The sequence below is a fragment of the Rousettus aegyptiacus genome, unplaced genomic scaffold, assembly GCF_014176215.1.
Source record: "Rousettus aegyptiacus isolate mRouAeg1 unplaced genomic scaffold, mRouAeg1.p scaffold_m13_p_13, whole genome shotgun sequence".
NCBI classification, from domain to species: Eukaryota; Metazoa; Chordata; class Mammalia; order Chiroptera; family Pteropodidae; genus Rousettus; species Rousettus aegyptiacus.
In genome coordinates, this window is record NW_023416288.1 from 20,791,815 (window position 1) to 20,816,176 (window position 24,362).

At 36.5% G+C, this 24,362-nt stretch overlaps 1 protein-coding gene across 1 annotated transcript; it reads left to right on the plus strand.

Annotated features, from left to right (window-relative positions):
• Positions 1 to 15,305: 15,305 nt before the first annotated feature.
• On the plus strand, positions 15,306 to 23,658 carry TAC1 (tachykinin precursor 1). Its single transcript, XM_016133699.2, has 7 exons — positions 15,306 to 15,511; positions 15,921 to 16,052; positions 17,090 to 17,186; positions 17,662 to 17,706; positions 18,200 to 18,223; positions 19,761 to 19,814; positions 23,058 to 23,658. The coding sequence occupies exons 2-7, from the start codon at positions 15,930 to 15,932 to the stop codon at positions 23,105 to 23,107; spliced, it is 393 nt and encodes a 130-aa protein (XP_015989185.2). The 5' UTR covers positions 15,306 to 15,511; positions 15,921 to 15,929; the 3' UTR covers positions 23,108 to 23,658.
• Positions 23,659 to 24,362: the final 704 nt, after the last annotated feature.

Consider the following 24,362-nt stretch of genomic DNA (forward strand, 5'->3'; position numbering starts at 1 on the left):
TGCTCCTGATACCTCCCTAGACATGTTTCATGACCTCTTTGTTTTATCAGTTCCTGATATTTTCCATTAACTCCCTGCTACGACAGATAAAGATTTATGCCACATTACAATGACCCACCTCTCCTTCCCTCATTATTGCAATCTGAATGGCTTTCTCTTTTCGTTAGTAGCTACTGGATACCACCTGGATTCCTTATTCTATCCACTACAGGTAGCGTTGTTTTTTTTTTTTTTATTTGCCACTCAATATGTTAAGCTATTGGCTTTCCTAGTCTCTCACCTCTCCTCCACCCTATTTTCACCTGTTCTCTCATCCTTACTCTTAATTTTGTACTGTTAAGATAGGAAAAATGTATATGCTATTTTGTAACCATCATCTGGTCTTCTGTATTCTGTCAATGCATTATTCTAGAGGTTAAAAATCAAAAAGTGTTTACATTATTTTGTCTATATACATATTTTCCAATGCAAAACTGTCAGTTAAATAACACTTCTTGTTCTTTTTTTCGGTTTATTCTAGAGTTTCATTGCCTTGTTGCTTACTCTCTTCTTTAAAAAATGTCTTCATCTGTATGTATGTGAGATTTTTAATGACCTTGAGATTTTTTTTTCTTTCACAAGAAGGACTATTCACAGGTTTGTTTTGGTTTTAAAGTTACTAATTTTGTAAAGCTTTGGCAAAGAAGGTTGCTTTGTTTTGTTTTGTTTTGTTTCAGTTTTATTTTGATTACAATGGGCACACACAGGTATATAGCATAATGACCTTCTTTTTATGACTGTTGCTTTTTTAAAGTGTTGCCTTTTAATCATCACCAGACCCTAGGAGGTTAGAATTAAATGCCACTATTGTAACCTTTCCTCTATTTCTTCTGCCTATCCAACTGGGAACAGATCAAGTAGACTCCTAAAGCTTGGCCATGAGTAAGACCTGTTGACTGTGTTTCCACTGGCCATGCTGCATCATGAGAACAAGAGTACATGTTCTTGAGCTTGTGGCTAAATGTCAGTTGGGCTAAAACCCCACTATGAATTTGAAGATGAAAAGATGGCCCAATTGTTAAGAAAAAGGAAAAAAAAAACTAAGTAATTATACAACTATACGTACATGCTTTATCACATACAGAGTCAGTACTTATTAGTAAGGAAGGCAGTAAATACAGCTCATTGGCTTAAACTGCCAAAGATTATTTTATTCTCTCCAATCTTTCAGCTAACCAGCAAGTGCTTAAATGTCAAGCAAGACTTGCAAACTGCACCCTGTTCGCTCGGCTGCCTCGCTCCATTATCTCTGCAACCACGCCTGACAAACCCGATCTGGCTGAGACTGAGAAATTCAGCAAACCAAAACAGAAGGAAGCAGAAATGCAAGAGAAAAGTCCACTGCCTTCCAAGAAATGATCGAAATGGAGAAACAAACAGGCAAGTAAGTCCTAGTGAGGTGTGCGGCCCATATACACTGTACGTTCCACAAGCATCATCTTCTCATCTTACCTCTTTTAGCCATTTAACTTTGTTAAGTTGCAAAGACGCTGGATCAGATTTAAATGATTGTTCTGCTCCTTTTCACATTAACGAATCGAGAACTACTGACAAGGAAGACCTATCTCTCCCAGGAAGTTCTGGCCGGCAGGGAAGGAAAAGTGCACATTAGTGAAGAAGCAGCTTGGTGGGACCACAGAGAACTTCAAGTGAAAATCAAGCCGGTTCAAGGTATCCTGCAGGCTGTGAAATGCAGTTTAATCAGTCACTTTTTTTTTTTTTTGTCCAAATGTTTTCAAATACTGCAATGCACAACTTTTAAATATGCAAATAAAAAGTTTTAAAACACAATGAAAAAAAACATCTAATGACTTCGCTTCTCATCTGTGCATCACTACTTCACACTTCAGCATGCCTCAGAGACGAGAACTGATGTTTGATGAAAAGATAAATCATGACTGACAACAGAACAGTACAGGTTTTGCTGTAATTTCAGAGTCTGGGAAGATGATGTCTTGTAGAGCATAAAATGAGCCTAAATGGATGCTATTTCCTTCATCTAGCCTTTTTTTGTGAGCTCCGATCAAATTAATCTCTCAAAACCTCAGTTGTCTTGTCCATAAGACACAAATAAATATCATATTCATGTTATAGGGATCTTGTAATAATTAAATAAAATAAGGCACTTAGCACAAAACTGATAAGTGCTCAATAAAAATAACTCATTACTGTTATTATTCTTTATATTGTTATACAGCCTGACCTCTTTGGACAGTTGCTGCTCTTGTTCTTTAAATCCCAGTTTGCTTAAAGTAAACTGTGCCTTAATTATGTTATCTAAACTCATGAAGCCTGTATCCATGAGATACAGACCTGTGCTACAAAGTTACATATGTAATAAGAAAAATAAAGAAAGGTACATTGGATGTGGTTCACAGAAGCTGAGTGTTGAGTAAGCTGATTTCATTTATATGTACAGAGCTAACTGCTCCCTAGAAAAAGTCTCCATACCAAGGCCTCTCAGTGAAGTATTATATTTCCACTAAAACACTTGAATACTACATTTAGAGTCAATAATAATGATATAATCATGATTGCAATTTGCTGTCTATTATTTTCCAGGCACCATGCTATGCGTTTTACAATATGATTTCATGTTATTATCACAAAAACCTTGCAATGTAAGCATATTAAGTGCGTGCACGCGTGTGTGTGCGCGTGCGCGCGCGCACACACACACACACACACACACACACACAGATGTTAAGTTCTATGCCAAGGTCAAACAGCTAGTATATGATAAAAACCAGACTATAAACCAAGACTATGTTACTGCAATATCTGCATTTCATTCCATTTTCTACATTCTTATAACCTCTAATTGATTCTAAGTACGTGTATATTAGTCACCTATGAATCTCAAAGTTTTAAAACGTCTATGCATTTTATGGCTTAAAGGAGCAAAATTCCATTTAACTAGAATGGATGGAATAACTAAAATGCTTTTCTTTTGTATGCTTAGCACGTACTTTAAAAACTTTGGTAGAACAATGTTGAAGTAAATTTGCCGCTGGAACAAATTTTTAAAACCAGAAATAACTGGACTTCCTTTCTCTTCTTATTGGTAACTAACCCTGGAAAGGATAGAAGAATTCAAAATGAATTAAATAAAAAACTTTTAAATGTTTCTCAGAATTCCTAGCTATTGGTAATGATATTTGCTAATTTTGGAAGAATCAATTCTAGATCTCTTGAATTCAATTGACTAAAAGAGAGGAAAAGAAATCATTGGACCTCCACTTAAATTTCTTCCTTATAATTAAAAATCCATTTACCAATAATTCTATTGATTCTTCCTGTGGTTAACACAGATGTAGAGTTGTAGAGCAATAAATTATTATTTTATATATAATTGTTATTCCAGATAATTGCATCCAGGATAACTCTATGACTGAGATAGCTTGATGACTGATTTTTATAAATCACTAACAATGAATTATGGCCTATATAAAACAAGCAGAGTGGAATGCTGCAGGCCTTTTACTTTCTGATTATAGAATAAGCATCTAGACTAAAATATCGGACTTCTCCATGGTTTATGCATTAGTGGCTTCAGCTTTCCCTTAGCCTTTAAAGACAATCATCAATAGTGCTAGGTATTTCCCAAGACAAGAGCTTATGATTTTTAAAAAATTCTGTTATAGGCTATGAAAATCATTGTTAAAGTTTAGTGAAATCTCCCAGGCTTTCTCTTGGCTTATGAACCAGATCCACTCATATCCAAGGTCTCAGGCAAAACTCCTTCCCACGAATAACTTTAAGTCTAGAGAGAAGCCTCTCTCTAGACTTTCCTTGCTACTGAAGTCCTCACCAGTTATTTTACCAGAGTATCTTGAGATATTTTTCTTTTGCATTTCTTGCTTATTGTGCCTTTCAGACAAATGTACTGAAAACTTTGTGGAGCTTGATTCTAAGATTTCACAACTCACCAGTTAATTAATTACCCTTATACATAGTTCTTAACATATCAAAACTATCAGTGTACATGTGGACATATGATTATAGAGCAATTAAACACCTTTGGAATCATCCTATGAAATTGTTCTAATCAAATTTGTAATCCATGAAGTTTATTTCTTCTTTTATCTAATAGTATGGTCAGAGTAGAAGCTCAAGAGGCATTGATGAGAAAATTTCATTACTAAGGACATGCTATATTAGGGAATTTATATATATTTATATATACATATATGTATGCTAGGAAATTTATCTCTATATATATTTCTTATTGTTTTAAAGATTGGATGATTCTATACTTTTTAATAAGAACATTATATCTAAGCAAATATGGTTTGATCTTATTGAGTGGCCCTGACTACAGATTTGTCATAGTTTTCCTATCAGTTACTCTATTTTAATTTGATGTAACTATTCAATAAAGGAGGTATTTTTCTGGACCTTCATTATATTCTCCTCAGGTAAATGTACTGTCATAACAACTCAAGACAAAATAAAAACTTAAGAACTATTGTTTGACCCCACCCATGAGACATTTAAATCACAAGAGAGCCCTTCAAGGGCAGTGTACAGGAAGGGTATTCTCAGTAAAAGATAAATTGGGAAAGGGGCTGTTTATGAGATCTCGATATATTCACCAAGCAAAGGGGAAATGACAAAGAAAAAAAAACGGAGATGAAAAATAGGACATTTTCATTCATTTGTTCAGTTAAGATTTATTAGCTACTACGATCAGGTATTATTTTAGGAATTGAGTATAAAGTGAAGAACCAAACTGATATATTCTCTGCCTTTAAGAAGTTGATATTCTAATAAAAGATACAGTTGCAGGTAAACAAGGACTATTTAAACACAGCTTGTTGTGAATATAATAGAATCACAAACTTAGTACAATGACAGAAAATTTAGGAGGTAACAAATGGGCATGGTTGTGCTTCAATAAAACTTTATTGAAAAAAACAGGCAGTGAGCCATATATGGCCTATGGTCCATAGTTTGCCATCTATTGCTCGAGGCAGACATATGACCAGGGCAAAGACAGGACAGGGTTGCTGTGTTCAAGGAATTGATAGGACACTGCTTTGGCTAAAGCAGAATAAGTAGGAGGAGAGGGGCATAAAATGAAGAAAACCTTTGTGGTTTAATTTAGTCTCATTTCTTGAAGAGGTAAGCAGAGCCCAGATCATGCATGGCTTTGAAGGCCAGGGTAAGGACTTTGAATTTTATTTAAGGCACTTATAATTGTGAGCGGGGTAGTAACATGATGTTCTTAATATTTTAAAAACTTACTATAATTCCCATATGAACAATGAATTGGAAGGCTCTTGAGGTAGTTCTGGAGTTATTGTCATGGCCTGGATTCACATGGTAGCAATGAAAATGGAAAGAAGTAAATGAGTAATAATTAAAAGTGAGGATCTAATTGATTCATTGGATGGAGGGGGTGGGGCATGGCAGTGAGAAGGTAAAATTAACTTCGATTCATGTTCAAGTTTCTGGCTAGAGGAATTAGGTGACCATAGATAGTCAAGTTGAGCTAAAATATAAATTTCAAAGATGAAGACTTGAGGGAGAAAAACCTAAAAAGTTAGGTTGAATCCATTTTGGGAACATCTAAGTTAAGAGCTAAGAAGATTGTATTTGTTTTAGTGAATAATAGGAAATTACTGAAGAGTTTCGAAAAGCAGAATATGATAATCAGAGTTATGCTCTAAACTGTGTTGCATTGGGTAAGTTAGAGATATGTCAGGAGTCAGGTAAAATTGCTAATAAATTATTAAAATCATATAGAAAATTATAATGAAAACTTGATATGAGGTTACTAGTATTAGAAATGGTAAGAAATGTACGCTGAATAGGTGTTTCGATTGGTGAGAAATATACATTAATAATTTGAGGCTGTTTACAAGAAATAATACAAAATAATTTTAAACATTAAAACATAATAAGAACCAAATTTTAAAAGGAAATGTTAAATAATTAGACCAGACTAGACTAGACTAGACTAGAAAGTTAGTAAAACTGAGTCTAAAGATTAGCTCTGAGTTCTCTGACAGTCCAGATTAAATAAAATAAAACCTAGGAGAAAGAGATGAAAATGTTGGATTATATAGCTCCTATCTGACATAAGGAGATATATCAGTTTTCCAGGAAAGATACACTGAAATATAAAAAAAATAAATCTCACAGTCTTTTATGTAGGGAACACTGAGGCCACAATAAACTATTCCATAATTGTTATTTGATAAAAATATATGTAATTGCTCATAAACAATTTCTTAAATCAAAAAATCTCATATCTTATATCCAACACCCAATAAAGTTGAAGACATTATACCATACACCTGTGATGGTATTTTTATGGAAAGTAGGAGCAATGAAATCCGAATAATGAGTTTGACAATAACTTGATTTGATTCAAAAATAAAGCTTTGAAAATAGGAATTGATGGTTAGTGGTTTCCTTAGGCACCCCCAACCCAAATTCCCAGCACATTAGTGACATCAACTCTACAGCGGTATGGACAACACGGTGGATGAGAGCCAGTGGTATGGACTCTGGAACCAGGTAGTCTGAGTTCAAAACCCATTCACTAGAGACATCAGTGAAAGTAGCGTCAGCAAAGTGGCAGTTGATGCCAAATGGCCAAGTGTTCACGAGACCAGGGTTATCGGGAAGGAAAGGTTCTAGTGCAGACTATATTTTCATCTGCAAAGAGTTCAAAGCCAATTGCCTGACACATTAGGTATTAAATTACTGCCTGGAGGAAGAAATGAGTAAGGTACAACGCCACAACTCAGTTTCTCAGTTTGACTTTGAAAAGTGTACTTCCCTGTTTTAAGGTACCAGACAAATCTAAATGGGAATATTCTCATCATTAATCTAGTCTAAAATGATTTATTTCTTGATTTTGAATGATGTGTTACAAACTTGCCATTTTGCTAAGACAATTGAGCTGACTGTACCTAATTTTAATTAAATTTTTGACCTTTAAGGATCCAGTTTAGCCGAACTGATATCTGATTAGGAGTACTTTCAGTAGACTTATTAGTCTGGTTTATTATTTTAAAATCCCAGAGTCATATTGAATAAGATTACCTTCAGTCTTTTGGCAAGTATATACAGTGTGAATTTTTAAATTACACTCAGAAAGAATGGAAGGAAAACACATTTATTAAAACATGTTACTTTGGCTAAATGTAAGTAGTTCAAAAAAACCCACCAAACTCCTAATATTTTGATTCAAAAACCACGAGTGACTAGGTGAAAAAAAAACAACAGATGTGAGATTTGCTTTTCTTCCAGAGCAAGTTATCTTTGCTTGCTAACAGAATTTGCTGACATAGTGAACAGAGTTGTCAGTTGACTTCATCTTGTTTTACCCCTCCCAATCTCTATCCTCTCAACATTAGCCACCTGGGTTCTAGCTTATCCAATAAATATCTTATGCATATCCTCACCTCTCTGCCTGTGCTTAAGCTGTTCCCTCTCCCTGGAATGCCTTCTACCCCACGCCTTCCCATAAAAGGGAATTTCATTCCATGCTCCTATAATACAATGTTCACTCCTCTGTTATCGCACCTGTTGGATATCCTGTCTCCCTGACTTTCCTGATTTCTGCTGGAGCAAAAACTGTGACTCATTCATCTCTGTATTCCCAGCACCATATTTGCTTAGCAAATAACAAACATTAAATAAATGTTTATTACATTAATTCTCCTTATGGCATGTGCGGAAGGATGGAGGGTTAGAGTACTATATCCTTTTTCCAGTAATGTGCCCATGTTTGGCTTTACTATACCAGGAACTAAAATTAGTTTACCATAAGATTTCATTCTTTTCATAGTCAAGTAGTATTCCATTGTGTATATATACCACATTTTCTTTAATCACTCATCCATCGATGGACATTTAAGTTGTTTCCAAAGTTTGGCTATTATGAATAATAATATTGCAGTCAACAGAGGGGTGCAGATAACTTTTGGAATTAGTGAGTTTCCCATAAGAAGTAGCTTTCTGGACAAAGAGACAGCAACACAAAGACTAAACTCTTAAAAATGCACCATCATGAAACATAGAGGGCAATAATCGGATTCGGATACAAAAGATTAGTATCCCCTAACGAAACTGTGATTACATTACCTAGTTTTGAGATAAATTGCTTAAAACCCTCTCTAGCCTACTTCAGATGGTGCAGAAACTTGTCACCCTGCCTTTGCCTCTATAGCGGTGCCTCTTCTCACATAGTGGCAAATGATTAAAAATCCAGGGCCTGGTAACAATGTAGACTGGAAGAATTTTAAAGACTGATTGGTATGATTGTGCTCAAATAAAAACATACGATTAAAATTAATAAAGCAAGTTAGAATTCTCGTGAGGCAACAAGAAAAAAGAAATGATCATAGCAACTGGAAGATTTCCCATATGAATAGCATGTAAAAAGTAAGCTAAAGTGTCAGGTAGGAAAGAAAAGACTTTGCCTTGCAGACAACACATTTTTCCAAGATAATATGTGCAGCATTTTCTGGAGTTATGGATTTTGGGGCAACAAAATCCATAACTGATGTGCCCACTTAACATAGATGATATCCAACAATTCCATAAACATTTGCTAATCAGACAGCACGAACACGGTACTATTCTAGGCCTTCTCTAACCCTACAAAATGAATAAAAAACTGTTAATTCCAGGGAAAAAATTGAAACTCACAATCAGCAACCAAACAAATCAAGAGCCACCATCTAACTAATGCAATAAACTTCAATAACATGTAGCCAATGAAAGAAAGAAAATTCTGGAGGAAAGCAGAGAGGCCCATTACTCCCTGGCTCCACAGAGCCCCTGTCCTCCTTACCTCCCCATCACCTTCCAAGTTTTATTGGTAAATTGACAAAATTATGAAAATTCTCAATGACACTACACATGGAGAGGAGAAAACTGAGTGGGTTTATCATTATAACCTTCCAAAATGCAAGGAAAACAAGTGGCTGAGAGAAACTGGTGATACTAGGAAAGAAAACAGCTGTTTACTCTTTAAGGGGAGTGGAGAGAGGCTCTCAGGCCACACAGAGATCAACGCCCAAGCGCGTCTCTCAGAAGAAAGAAACAGGCCCTCCAGTCAGGCGACTGACATGGAACAAGACACTGCACAATATCTCCAGAGAAAGAATGGTCAAGGTATCCAGGCTGCACAGTACCTCAGGGAAGTTCCCCTTACTTCTCTCAAGTGAATGGAATACAAAATACCTATCCTTCCAAGGTGAAAACAATCTTTACAATTGTAGGAACAGGTAGTCAATCCCATTCTGTCTGCCCAGAGCCACTCAAGCAACCCATTTCTGGAGAGAATGGCCCAGCAACTATGAAGATATTTTATACACTGTATTAGGATTCTCCTGAGAAACAGAACCAATAGAGTATGTGTGTTGTGTGTGTTTGTGTGTGGAGAGAGAGACAGATTGATTTTAAGGAATCAATTAAGGATTTAAGAAATTAGCTCACACAATTTTGGGGTCTGGAAAATCTGTAAGTTTCAAGGCAGCTTGGAAGAGTGGAAATTCAGCAAAAAGTTGATGTCTTAAGTCCAAAGGCAGTCTGGAGGCAGAATTCCCTCTTCCTTGGGGGACTTCAGTCTTTTTTATTTGAAACTTGCAACTGGCTGGATGAAGGCCACCCATATAATAGAGAGTAATGGTTTTACCCAAAGTCTGCTGATTTAAATATTAATCACATCTTAAAAAATACCTTCACAGCCATATCTGTAGTGGTATTTAACCAAACAACTGGGAAACATGGCCTAGCTGAGTTGATAGTAAAGTTAACTATAGATACACACACACACACATACACACACACACACACACACACACACACACACACAAAGATGGCCATCTAAAATAATAATCATACTAACATTCATTGCATATGCTAGGCACTGTTCTTTATACTGCACATTTATTTACCGATTTAATCCCCACAGCAACCTTATGAGGCAAGTACAATTTATTATACTATTTGTCATATTAGAAAATTGAGGCAGAGAGAGTGTTTAACTAGCAAGTGACTAAGCCAATATTAAAACTGGTAGTGCTTGCTCAAAACTTACACATTTTGCCACTGACCTAGAAGAAAACATAACTCAGAAAACAAAGAAATTATCTCAACTAAGAACATACATACAATAAAATGAGAGCACACCAAAAAAAAATAATAAAGCAATTAAATAAGATGAAAAAGTAAATTACTAGTCTATGAGAACAAACAGGAGACTATGCTACATGATTATGGAAATAACAAGTAAATTAGAAACATCAAAATACAGAATAGACAAAAGTACATTACTGGCAAAGAGTAAAGAATTAAGATAACCTAAGTGAATGCAGATAAAAAGAGCAAAGATAAGGGAATTTGGGAGACCATCATAGACATGAGATATCATTCATATTATAACATTTATATGTATATTATAAAATACATTATGATCCAAAAAAAGACCACACTATTTTTGAAGTGAAATATCCACTTCAAAAATATATTTAAAGATGTAATACAATAGAACTTCCCTAAACGAAGAATAATCTGCAAAACAAAAACAGGTTTATGACACTCTAACAAAATTAGATGTAGAATGATCAATAAGACATATCCTAATTAAACTATCGAATGTCAAGAATAAAGAAAGAATTACTCAAATATTCAAATAAAAAAGTAAATTACATACAAGCATGGGAAAAACTTTCCCTCCACAGAATTCTCCATAACACTCAATTCCACAAGACAATGAAGCAATGTCCATAAAGTCCTGAGAAAAATGAAATTTAATTTTTAAATATTATAACTAAGCTAGAAGTCACTTGAGCTTAGACACTACAGACAGATATTCACTAGCATGAAAGAACTCAGAGAACACAATATGCATAATTTTTTCCTGAGGAAAAAATTTGTTTGACAATGACATCCAGCCAAATAAGAAATGGTGAAAAATGAACTTGAGAATGGCAAAGGTAGGTTAAAAGAACTAGTACTGAATAATGAATCTGTTTAAACACAGAACGAAGAGTAGACAACTAATGAAAATATGGTAACAAAACTAAATGTGAACATTGTAAACCTGAATAATGTTAAAATAATCAAAACTACAAAAATTGGGAGGTAGTGGGGGAAGGGGAGATGGGAGAAAGATTAAAAGTACTATGTCCTCATCTTTCAAAACAAGGAATAAATAGATATTATCTAAATATCTATTTTTAATGTTACATGCTAGCTCTTAATGTTTATTCCTAAATCTTGTTTTTTAACATTAATGGGCTCTTTCATGGAAAAAATACCTTGTGCTAAAGAAATATTTTTCACTTTTGTTTTTCTTCTGCTAAAGTCAAACAAAATATAAATGACTATCTTTCACTAAAAATATTTTTGAGGTTCTTATGCTATGCTTCTAATTTTTATTTATCTGTCTACTGCTCTATTCTAACCATATGCATAGAAAGGTATTTACAATGATGTCCTCTTAATATTAAGGGTGGCAATTTCTGAGTTTGGGGTAATTTTTAAAAATACATTATTGTACTTTTGTGCATTGCTTTATTTTTTATAAAGAATATATCTTATTTTACAAAAACGATCAGGTGACCATTTTCCTTTTAAAAATTGTAAGCAGTATATCAAGGTGTTAACAACGGTTCATTCTGGGTTATGAGAAAATGGATGACAGTAATTTTTTCTTTGTACTCTTCAGTAGTTTTTTAATTTAGAAACATAAAAAATAATTTTTTACCTATTTACTTTTTCACCATTCTACTTCTCATACATAGGTATTTTATTAACATGCATGTTTTCATAAATTTGATGTTCTGTGATATAAAACAAATAAAGAGTATGAATATCCCAAAGAAAAACAAATAAAATTCAAATAAAGAGTTTAACTATCCCAAAGGAAATAAAGGATATAAATGTCCCAAACTCTGCAATGTTCAAGGAAAAAATGTGTCAAGTAAGTGCATGATCTTACTAGGAGCCCTAAGTTAGCAATCAATGGATGACATGGAAAAAATGGGAAATGTATTCTTTAATCAATTTTTATCTCATTATTATTTATTACTCAATCCTGTTAAACAGCCCTTGTTTTATGTACTGTGGCATATTTGTAACAAATGGCATCTAAACAGAGTTATATACCTGGTTACATTGAGCTGATGGAAGAAACTGAAATGGCTGTCTTTATTGTTACCGCATAAACCAAATCAGCAACTAAGAAACAAAAATAAATTAATCTAAAATATCCCACTTTAGGAGTGGAATTTTATAGGCTAAGGAGAAATATGAATACAACAGGAACAACAAGAACGATAGGATACACTAAAGACCTAAAAAATAAATGGTTACTAGAGGGAACAGGTCTGAGGAACAAGGATTAGAGCTGCACTTCTTCAAATGCATTATGTTTTGAATATCTGAATTTAAAACAATGTATTTTACATAATTCTAAAGTTAAACTAAATTTAAAAAGCAATACCTAAAACTCAAGAGCAAAATGAGCAGATAAACCTATGTGTATAAGAGTTGGTAGCATAACCATACACAGAACTTTTAAAGTGACTTTAAAACGTAGTAAATTGACTAAACATACCTAGTGTGATATATACTAAAGATAAAAATAATACAAATAAAAACTCTTAATCTGTTTCTAATAATCATATTGTTGATCATGCTGACATTATGCATTGGAATAAAACTGAGTAACTATGTCACTGTCACTGGAATTTTTTGGCATGATAGAAAAGATGCAAAACAGAAGAGATTAAGGAAAGACCCTATGGTATCCTGATTTGAATAGAATATATCAGTATACATTCATGATTTTATACACACAGAGATATTCTTTGAAAAGGTCTTGAAACAATGAGGAACTCAGTATTAATGTGCACCCACAACGGCCAGATTATAATCTCTAATTATCACTTCTAATTCAAAGAAAAGGAGAGCTCCTTAAGTGCGAATTGCAGGTCTGAGACAGAAAATACATATCTTGTCCTATCAAAAAAACAAGAAGGCCATTAAAGCCTACTTAGGGCATATCAAAAGTCTCAGAAGCCAATTTGAAATGTTACCTGCTGGACGAGAAATGGGATAGCGCCTGCTTCTATCTTTGTTTGAAGGACTGAAATATTTCACATGTGTTTAAATCCATGAGGTCACAAACACGCTAGCATTTGGGGAAGGAAGACCATATTTGAATGTGTTAACTTGCCAGCACATTTTGAAAATTGGTAAAAGGAAGCAATCAAGCAGTTATCCCATCTTTCTTGTATTTATCATGTCTTGGAGTAATTAAATAGTTGTTGATTAAAAAAGTTTCTCTTTGTATGGAAGAAATAGTCCAGCTAACAAATAAAAAATGAACGATAAATAAGAATATCACTATTTTGAAAGTGCTAACAAATTAATGGCTCTAGAAAATGATCGATGACTGCTAACATCTTGAAAAAAGAAACAACTGGATATCACATGCTTCCTAACAGCACATGTAAAGTGGCCTTGTCAAAAAACCCGAACCTGCATGGAATCTAGCCTCTCAAGAAGCTTTCCAGCCAACAGGAAATAGGACAGAGGAACAAGTTAAAAGAAACCTTTAGGAGACAATCAGCAAACTCCAGACCAAAGTACGCTTTGTTGAGTTTTATCCATAAACGGCAAGGGGTAGAAAGGGAAGAAGGAGAACTACAGATCAGGGGAAATTTTAGGAATATATGAACCAAGTGTAGGGTATAGACCCTGTTACAATTCTGATTTCAAGTAGTAAATTATATGGGATCAGGGTTCCTGAAACAGTAAGAAATATTTGACCATTGACCGGATATTTAATGTTGTAAGGATTTATTTTATGTTGTTTTAGGTGGAATAATGGCATGGTTCTGTTTTTACTTTTTTAAATCCCTACCATTTACATAGACATGAAGAAAATTTATAATTGAAATTATATCTGGGATTTGCTTCAAAATAACCTGAAAGAAGGAGAAATAGGAAGGGTTAGTAGGTAAAACTTGCAAATTGTTTCATAGATGATTCTGTCTTTGTATATGTTTATAATTTTCCATATAAAAGTTACAAAAACAAAAAATAGAATGTCTCTGGTTGTGAAGCTAGGCCTGAAGAAATGAGATAGATACATGGGAATTTCAAAATGCAGGGTTATTTAAGAACAAATATTAGAGAGAAAAAATTACTGGTTTATATAAATTGCAAAAATTATTATTATGCAATATACTAAAAACATCAGAATTGAAAAACATAATACTTACTAAGTAAAGAGGAAGAAACAACTCCACCCAAGAAATGTCATTTAATTCATTTAGAGATGAAAGAAATGTGTCTGCAAGGCAAACATGGGCTCATGGAAAGCTGTGATTTCTGTACAAATGTTATTAAGCTCATAGTTTCGTATTGTTAATGACTACCCAATTAGCATCTTCACTACATTTGTTTTCATATACAGGAGAAATCTATGAATGATCTATAGAGTCCTTTAGTGACATCCGGTAAGGCTCTTCTATCTTCTTGCCGGTTTCTTCAGCAAGAAAGGGTAGGAGAAAAGCAGCCAAAACGTCTTCTTCCAACTCCTGCTCCTGAATGTAGCAAGGAAAAGAACTTAGCTTTCCTGGAACAAAAGATATCCTAGAATGGCACTGATATAAAAGTTCTAAGTGCAATGTCACGTTCAAATTCCCCATTCATCGAAATGTAAAATAAATCTGCCTCCATGTCTGAAATACTATGGTGACTTAAAATCCTTTTGTAATGCAGAAGAAATGCAGGTATTATAGCTGATAAGGAAGTAGGATGTTCTGCCCATAGAAGGATGCTGTATCTCAAAAACACTTAAGACACTCTGCAGATGTAAACAGAAGGAAAACAATGCCTTCCACCACCACCCCCACCACCCCCATCTGAAGTGCTCATTTCTTAGCACGATTTCCGACGACAATATCTTAATACCTGAAGTTATTTGGCCATCCTTAAAAGTACAACTTATTCTGATGTCTCAAGGGACGGAAAAGTTGCCGAAGTCCAAGGAATGAGTCACTTTGCTCAATTTCGATGAGTAATATCAGGTGTCACGCAACACTGTTCGGAAGACGGAGAGGGGAGGGGGCGTCATATCTGCAGACGGAAGAAGACTGGCCGCTGGGGATTGGATGGCGAGATCTCGGCTTTCCTAAAATTGCGTCATTTCGAACCCAATTGGGTCCAGATATTATGGGCACCGACGGGTTACCGTCTCGGAAACTCTCAATCAGACGCAAGCGAAAGGAGGCGGCTAATTAAATATTGAGCAGAAAGTCGCGTGGGGCAGCGTGTCACGTGGGTCTCGAGGCTCATGGAGCTGGGATAAATACCGCGCGGCACCACGCAGCAGAAAGCGCGCTGCGACCTCCTCCTGCACCGCCGCGCGGACCGAGAGTCCGGAGCGCCCCGCGTGCGCTCAGACCAGCCAGAGGAACCCTTGTCCGTCGCAGTAAGTGTCTGCGCCCTGCCAGGCCGGCTTGCCGCGCCGCGCATCCTCCGAGGTGGCGGCTGGCCAAGCTGAATGTGCCGGGTGGGGCGAGGGACAGTGGGGGATAGCGGGGCGGACGGCGGGGAGACGGGTATCCCAAATGCCAATGTGCCTCTTTGTCTTCCACCTGCAAGGCCTCCTGGCTTAAAGGTGTGGATTGGTGGGGGAGCTAGAGGAGTTAAGAGTCCAGAGAGCATGGTTCCCTTTTCTAACGGGTACGTGCGGGACTTTAGCCCTTAGGGTTTTTATCTTAGTTCAATCTGCCTTTAGTTCCGTTGTGGGACTGACAATTCTGCTGCCCAATTCTTGGATAGCCACCCCCAATGTACGTATTTTTCTCTCCTTGATCTCTTCTCTCCACTCTTCCCAGAAATCCAACATGAAAATCCTCGTGGCCTTGGCAGTCGTTTTCCTCGTCTCCACCCAACTGTTTGCAGAAGAAATCAGAACCAACGATGATCTTAATTATTGGTCCGATTGGTCCGACAGCGACCAGATCAAAGTGAGTCCCGGTCCTAAGCTGGCCCCTGTCCTTCTCAGGATCGGGAGCTGTCACTTTCCCCTGCGATAGCACCCTAGTTAGCCTGGCAGACATCGCGACCGCGACCAGAGGCGGCAGAGGCGCGCGGGGGCATGAATAGGGATGTCACCCCTGGGTCCCGCACGAGATTTCGTGCCCACCACCTAAGTTTCCTCCGAGGGCTGCATGGTCGGGTCTCCAGAACGCCCTCCCTGGTGAACCCGAGGTCCTCACAGAGCTGGAAACCTCACAAGGTTTCGTCCCCAGGTGACGGGGATTTGGGGGACTCCAGTCCAGCTGCAAGGACTTGGCGTGTGGAAACGCTGGGCAGGGAGAGAGGAGAGCGCGCAGCGCGCAGTCAAAAGCGAGAACATGGGGTGAGGTGCTGGGGGTTTAGAGGGACAGAGGTGGGTGGGAAGCTTATTTCCTGCCCTGACATTTATACTACGGACCTGAGGACGTAGCTACAAGTTTTCCTTTACATGGTTCGCAGGCTATTGGTGCAAGGGAGCGCGCCTCGAGGGAAGAGTGCAAGTCGCGCTGCGCAAGTCGCTTATAAGCGTTGTCATTCTTCCCCAACCCCGACACACACTCGTGTGCATTTAGGGTGGTGAGGTATCTCCACAGCTAGAGACAAAATTATGACAGTCAGGTGGCTGCGAGGCAGATGAATGAGGGTCTGGAGGCTGCGGAGAAAGTGGGAAGCGCCCAGGGCTCGAGACACCGCGCCTCCCGCAACTCACAAGGGCTTGGGGGAGGCGGCAGCGCTGGACTTGAGTTCTTCTGGGAGGGGTGGAGGCAGGGAGCGACCCGCCAGAGACACCGCTCAGCCGCGGCATGGGGACTCAGCCTCCTCTCGCCTCCCTGCGGGGCCGGCTTCGTGGTGCTGGCCCCGTGGGCCCCACCGCCCGCGGCCAAGGTTTGCCCGGGACTGGAACGCACCACCGGAATGATTGGGGTTTCCGGGTGCCTCGCGCTGGTTGCCTATACGCCTGTTTGTTTGTACGTCTGTCCCCCAGGAGGAGCTGCCCCAGCCCTTTGAGCATCTTATGCAGAGAATCGCCCGGAGACCCAAGTCTCAGCAGTTCTTCGGATTAATGGGCAAACGGGATGCTGGTGAGATGGGCAGCCATCCCTCACTCGGTCTCTTCCGGCAACCCGCCCGGTCTGCTCGCTCATTCTCAGACCACCCAGTCTCTCTTGCTCTTTGAGTAGAGACTTCCAGCCTAAAAGGGGTGTAAATCCCCGGGCGTGACTCTAGCCCTCACCTCACTATGTCACACGAACATGCCCACGGAGGGAGGGAGGGAGGGAGGGAGGGAGAGAGGGATCCGCTTTGCATGCCTCACAGTGTTAGACTCAAACCACCAAGAACAGGAACCAGCCTTAGCTCCCTTGACTAAATATCCAAACTGACAAAGCAGAAGCTTCCAGGGGTCAGTACTCAGAACGGTCTAAGTGCATGTTAAAGCTGATTATAGACGATAGGGGTTAGAATAGACTTAGCTGCCCCTTGTCTCATGATGGAAAGATTGAGTTTCTTTGAATTCATTGCACCTGTAAATAGTTCATGTCAATTGTCTCTTGTCAGATTCCTCAACTGAAAAACAAGTGGCCCTGTTAAAAGCTCTTTATGGTAAAGATTTCTATAAATCTTCATTTTACTATTGTGAATGCATATGTAGGAAAGTTAGAGAAGTCTTTTATGGGCTGAAATACAGATTCTTGATTATTTCTGTTTAACAGAGATGGATTTGCATCTCTCTCTCTCTCTTCTGAGCATCAAATGGGTGGCACTCCTTAAAGATGTGTTTCTTATAGAAAAACAGAAGTGGTCTGGCCTAACAATAACTAACAGGCCTCAGGAGTCTTACAGTCCTGGATTTGAATCTGACCAATAGAAAGCATGTAAATTTATTTTTGCTTGTTAAAATCCTTTGTTTTTATTATCAATGATTTGGTTAGCATTTATGGTTCTGCTATATTCCTCAGGATAGTACATATATGGGAAATGTTACATATTTAAAAAATCAAATTATTTTACACTTCTCTTTTAAAGACATAATGTAGCATCTTTAAACAAGCTATTACGTTTGCTCATTTTATCTATCTTTCTTTCTTTCTTCTAGGACATGGCCAGATCTCTCATAAAAGTAAGTTCAAAATTATTTTGACATTTATCGAAAACAAATGTAAAAGATTAAACTCCACTTTACATAATACCTGATCTTATTTTCTGCTATAAGTTAGGACTTAATATTTTTAATTAAGACAGTATAAGAAGGAGGAGACTCATACTTACATGTAGAATATGAATGTTTAAAGCTCTGTTGCTTAGATATATCCTACTTACTAAAATGACACGTTATGTTAAAAATCCTTTAACTCCCAGCAAAACTGCTGCTGAATTTCTGACCCGTGGAAACTATGGGATAATAAATATTTGTTGTATTTTAAGCTGCTAAAAAATCATTTAACACCTATAAACTGTTAGTTTATAAAAGAATTTCAATCCTGGGGTAAAAATCTACCACATATTCTCCCTCACCCCCACCCCCGCCCCACAACCATCACTTCCACTACAAAACAAAAACAAAACAAAAACCAAATATTTATAAGCTCCTTCTAACTCATATGAGTATGCTGGATGCCATAACGACATCACTTATTACAGTAATTCAGCAGCCAATTAAGAGGCTCCAGTGAATGTCTAAGTAGAGAATCTTTATTAAAGGTAAAGATAGAAATGTAGTTTTTTGATTCTGTAATTGAATGGGAAAACTCAATCAAAGCACAGTGAAACGTTTCTTAGGACAGTGAAGATGGCAGAATTGAACACTTAATGGCCATTAGATCCAAGTTTCCTGGTTAATGGATCCAGAATTGACGGGAAGTCCCAGGGGTCCATGTAAATGTACTGTCTACTTACTTCCCTGACTTAGACTTTGGTTCACTGGGTGGCAGAGTAGGCCACATTATGATAGCAGCCCTATTCTCAGCTAATACAGTGTAAACCAAGAGACATTCTCCCACTAGAGTTAAAATAATAACCTTTTCCAAAGGCTTTATCTTTGAAGATAAATAATTCACATTTACTTTCTAAGGATTTGACTTTCAAAGGAACTATATATAGCAAAATTCTATGTAATAAAAATAAATACGCTCTATTAATGTCAAACCTAACACACTTTTCCCAAATGAGTATTATTTAAAATCCAATAAAATAGAAATGGTAACCTCTTGAAAGTTCATAATGATCAGGTGTAGGGATCTGACTTAATGAAGGTTCAGCTCATGAGAAATACAGCATACTTGTCACATGAGGAAAGGAGCTTGGCTATTTCTCTGTAACACAAATGGGAAACTGACTCTCTAAAAATCAAAGCTAGTTTAAATAGCAACAATATTTAAAACTTTGTATAAACAGATAAAATATAATATGAATAAGGGGTACTTTACTAATATTTAGATATAGAATTGAGAGAAGTGCTTTCATTGTATTGTTTTAGCATCGGTTACAAGACTTATTAGAAATCTTCATTTCTTCAGGTTCACCAAAACTTGAAATAGGTATATATTTCTTATATGGGCATATGTTCAGATTATAATTGCTTTTTTTTTGTACTAGTTATAACAGTTTATTTCCTCAAAGATATACATATTAAAATACCCCTAAATGTATTTTTCCAGGGTATAAAACAGATTCCTTTGTTGGACTAATGGGCAAAAGAGCTTTAAATTCTGGTATGTATAAAATCATGACTGAAAATAGTATCTTAAATCTACTTGTATTATTTTCTTTCTAAGTCATAGTTATCACAGTAGTAAGAAGGAATAAATTTAAAATGAGTATTTATAGTAAAAAAAAAATCTAATTGCAATAAATAAATCCAAGAATGGATTTATAGCTGACAAAGCTAATTATCACCACAATATTCATCTCTTAAAGTACAAGCCTTACCAGTGTCTGCCCCATTTTTGGGCTAGTCTAATAGTCTTTATAGCTGTTAAATAAGCCACATTTAGCCTTACTGAGCTGAGGAGGTGAGGGGACATGGAAAATAAGACCGATTTTCACCTGATACCGAGGTAATTTGAAAGTCTTAGATGACGTTACATCTGGCAATCTTTCAACACAAAAATAAGCAAAACAAAATAAATTCATTATACAAATTTGCTCTTCATGTGGTTATAGAAGCTTTAACTCTAAAACATCCTCATAGATATTTGAGAGTATAAGAGTAATATAGTCCATTCTGGTGCCTTCAAAAAAGAACATAATCAAATCATCTTAGAGGATTATAGATAATTTGTCCTGGGTACAAAACCGTCTGAGAGAAAGGATGCCACAATTCTACTCATAACCCATTTCAACTTTAAACAACTCTTTCACTTGATATAAAGGCCACATGTTTCCTTCTCTTTCATTTCTATTTTCTATATAAATGTCACATTCATTTATCTGAAAACTCACTCATCACACTATGTTCAAGATTAAATAAACCCCATATTATTAGAGACTGATTTTTTGTTAAGCACATTCAGGCCTCATAGTCCTTAGTTTAGGTTCCTTGGAAAGCTATTCAAATTGTCTTTATTGTACCTTCAGTGAAAATGGAATTAAAATACTAATCATATAATTCATTAAAATGTAATAAGCAATTGTCTTATCTGTTTGGAATATTTCAAGTATCTAGGAAATCTGTAACTAAGATGTGCTGGCTTTTCTTAATTATCTGGAAAAGTCATGCAAAAATGATGTATGCTGGTATTTATATTGGTTCCCTACCTTTCAAATTTAGATACTTCGTATTTCTTCATCAGTAATTTTGAGGCTGCTCAAGTTTAAATTTTAAAGATGTTACCAGTCTGCCTAATGAAACGCTTAAGGATGATTTAATAAGTACTACTACCACATAACTTTTGCAAATGGAATATAAATTTAAAGTACATTGGCTTTATTTATATCAGAAGTGTGCACTAGCCCTTATAGAGCTGTGCTCTGCTTGATAATTGTATTAGTCATCAATTCTCCATTTCCAGAATTGATGCAAGTTTCAGAACATGCTTAACTTTACAAATAATATAGATACCGTGCAATTTAGAACACATTAAATGCTATTAAATGTACATAAATAATGTAATTATAGATAATAATAAATAGGATCACTATAATGAATCAGAATCAATTAATGACTAAATATTTGTCCCTCCATTTTAGTTACGAAAACATAAAAGGGAAAAATAAGGCAAAACACGTAATCCATACTCAATCTGAGATCCTTTTATATAATCAGTTGAGACCAAGTTATCATCATCATGTTTGACAGCCATCTGATCTTTACCCTTTTGTGGTCACAGACCCCTTTGACAATCTGAAAAATCAATAAACCCTCTTCCCAGAGAACCCTCCTCAGCTCATCCACACACAAGTTTACGTAGGGTTTCAGAGGGTTCAAGGACCCTTAAGAAACTCTGCTTCCAATTAAGAGGACTTTATGTTCCAGCTAAATCACTAATCTGTCTTCAGTTGGTTTACACTAGCATTCACCTCACTTCTCTGAGGAAGGAACAGGATCCTGTTACCAAAAGCTGGTCAGGAACTGCACTTGTGCTTGTTATCCTCCCACTATAAACAAACCAGGGTGAGAAATGAACGGTTTCCTCCTGTCAGAACTGCCCAGTTCGGGGCTCAGACTGGTCTACCCCAGAAGTGCATTCATGACGGACATAAAACATTCAGCTTCTTGTTAACCTCACTTAAAGGACAATTGGGTGCTAAAAATCATCTGCTCAGTGTTAAAGGGGAAATGATGACACTGGAAACTTCACCTACCTTCTCTCTCAACAAAGCTTTCTCACTGAGAAGTGTTTAGAGTAGCACCTATGGTTTCCACATATCTTTCACAGTTCTATTTAAATTTAATACTTAATAGAGGGCATACTGAATTTTTAAAAGCACAATAGTTTCATTATAATGTAAATCTAAGTGTATAAAGTATTAAAGTGATAAAAAGTATACAGAAGTATTTTAATCTCATTAGTCTGATCCTTACCTTTTGTGATCATAGACCCCTTTGAAATTGTATATAGTATAAAATAATATAACAATATAATTTCAGCTTTTTTTTTTAGTCAAAATGGTCAAAGTACTCAAATTACTTGCTAGTTACATACTAAGTACCTTTAGAAGTAGTAATTACCTTTCACAGGACATTAGGGTGCCAGGAGGTAAGTTAAACTCTGTTGTATTTAGATGGCACAATTGCCCTGCCTACAGACAGTGAGTGAGTCTGTTTTTAGTCTCAAGGACAATCCATCATTGAGAAGCATCCACAAGACAGGACAAGATCCCTAAACATTGTTATGTATCCCTATAACAGAAATCAGCAAACTTTTTATATAAAGAGCCACATAGTGAATATTTTAGGCTTTGTGTGAGCCATGCAGTCTCGGTAACAACTATTCAAATCTGCCATTTTAATGCTAACCTAGCCATAGACAATACCTAAATCAATGGGTGGAGCCATGTTCTAGTAAAACATTATTTACAAGAAAAAGTGGTGGGCTGGATTTGGCCCATGGCCTGTAGTTTGTTGATTCTGTCCTAGAATAAAAGTTTCACATTTTGCTTTCACCCTACTACTATTCCTGGCTACTTTCAACACTGACCTCTCTATAAATCACCATGGGTGTCTGTCACTGCTTGAGAATGTGCTGAGAATCAACATTGTAATATATTATGGAAATACGCTTTCGGGGTACCGAATATATGACAATGACTAAAGTTACAGGAATTCTGTGATTAGGTCACTTCCAATCAGGATAAAGACTGAGGCAAGATTGGAAGATGTAGAAATAAAACTCTAAGAAATATTTCAGTGGAGGGGAAAATGAATTTAAAACAAATTACTATATGCCTTGAACTTTGTTTAATTCCCTCAGTGAATCCTCTTTAAAAACCTTTACTCTTCTCTTTGTTCTCAGTGGCTTATGACAGAAGTGCAATGCAGAATTATGAAAGAAGACGTAAATAAACTACCTAATGTGTTATTTACCAAGTTTAATTTGTGTCAATGGCCAATAAAAAAGAAAAATGAGAAATGCATTATGAGGAATAATTATCTAATAATAATTGTTGTTTTGAGTTGAAAACTCAAAAAGTATTTTTCATATTGTGCCAATATGTGTTGTAAAAGTGTTATACTTCTAATATGATGACTCCCTCAGAAGTAGAAATCAGTAATAGGTTCTTAACAAAGCACAGTGCTTGACGCAATTATAAAAACCTGTCAATGATATGGTCTCTGAAGAAAGAAAGCATTTTTGCTTCTTGGAAGTAGTCACGTCTGCTCCTGCTGAAGGAAAGGAAGCTCACAGACAGAAGCTTGTGCTTCTCCATTTGTTTTCACGGTTGAAATGAACGACACTTTGGTATCGAACTGTATTTGTATCCCTGCAGCATGTTTTATGTCTTGTGACTATATAGACATGTTTTTAAAAGTTTTAATGTGATTCTGAGGTCTTCATTTCATTGTAAAATGTGTTGTGATAGTTGACATTTTAAATAAAAGAAAAAATATCTTGAGAATTGGGTCTTATTCTTTCATTAACATTTATGTCAAGTCAGCAAACTTCTTTTAGTGGATAAAATATGTTCGAAGCTGTTTTGGCTGCTAAATAATGAAACATAAAGCCATTCAATTTTACTTTCTTAAAGAGAATGACAAAAATGTAATCTCAGTTACACATTTTTTTTTTTTTTGGCTTAGTCACTTGGCATGAGATCATTTATGGAGAAAACAATCACATTTTGGAATCCAAAGAGTCCTTAAGCTCTGTTTACACATCCCTATGATTCCTTTTATGAATAGGATAATAATCTAGTTTAAAGATGTGTTTCATTGGTTATTTCCTTGTTGGATAAAACATCAGTATACTACCATTTCAGCCCTCCTAGTAACCCAAGTATAAATGCGCAGTGTGAGTCTCACTAGAATTAAGACAACAAACAAAACTCACAAAGGTCATCAAAAGATGATACAGAAAAAAAGGGGTGGTGGGAATCAGATAATATGACATCACCCCCATACCGAAGATAAGAGCCCCTCCCCAGCATTTCTGAGGAATGCCTGTGAATTTCTAACACCCATCACACTATCCAGCAGAAGTACGTGTATTAGGAATAAATACAAAGCAATCGGAGGGAGGCTCTTGTATATTTAAGAGGAAGGATTGATAAAAGTCCTTGGAACTGTTTTCTGATTGCACAGAGAATGTGAAATATTGACA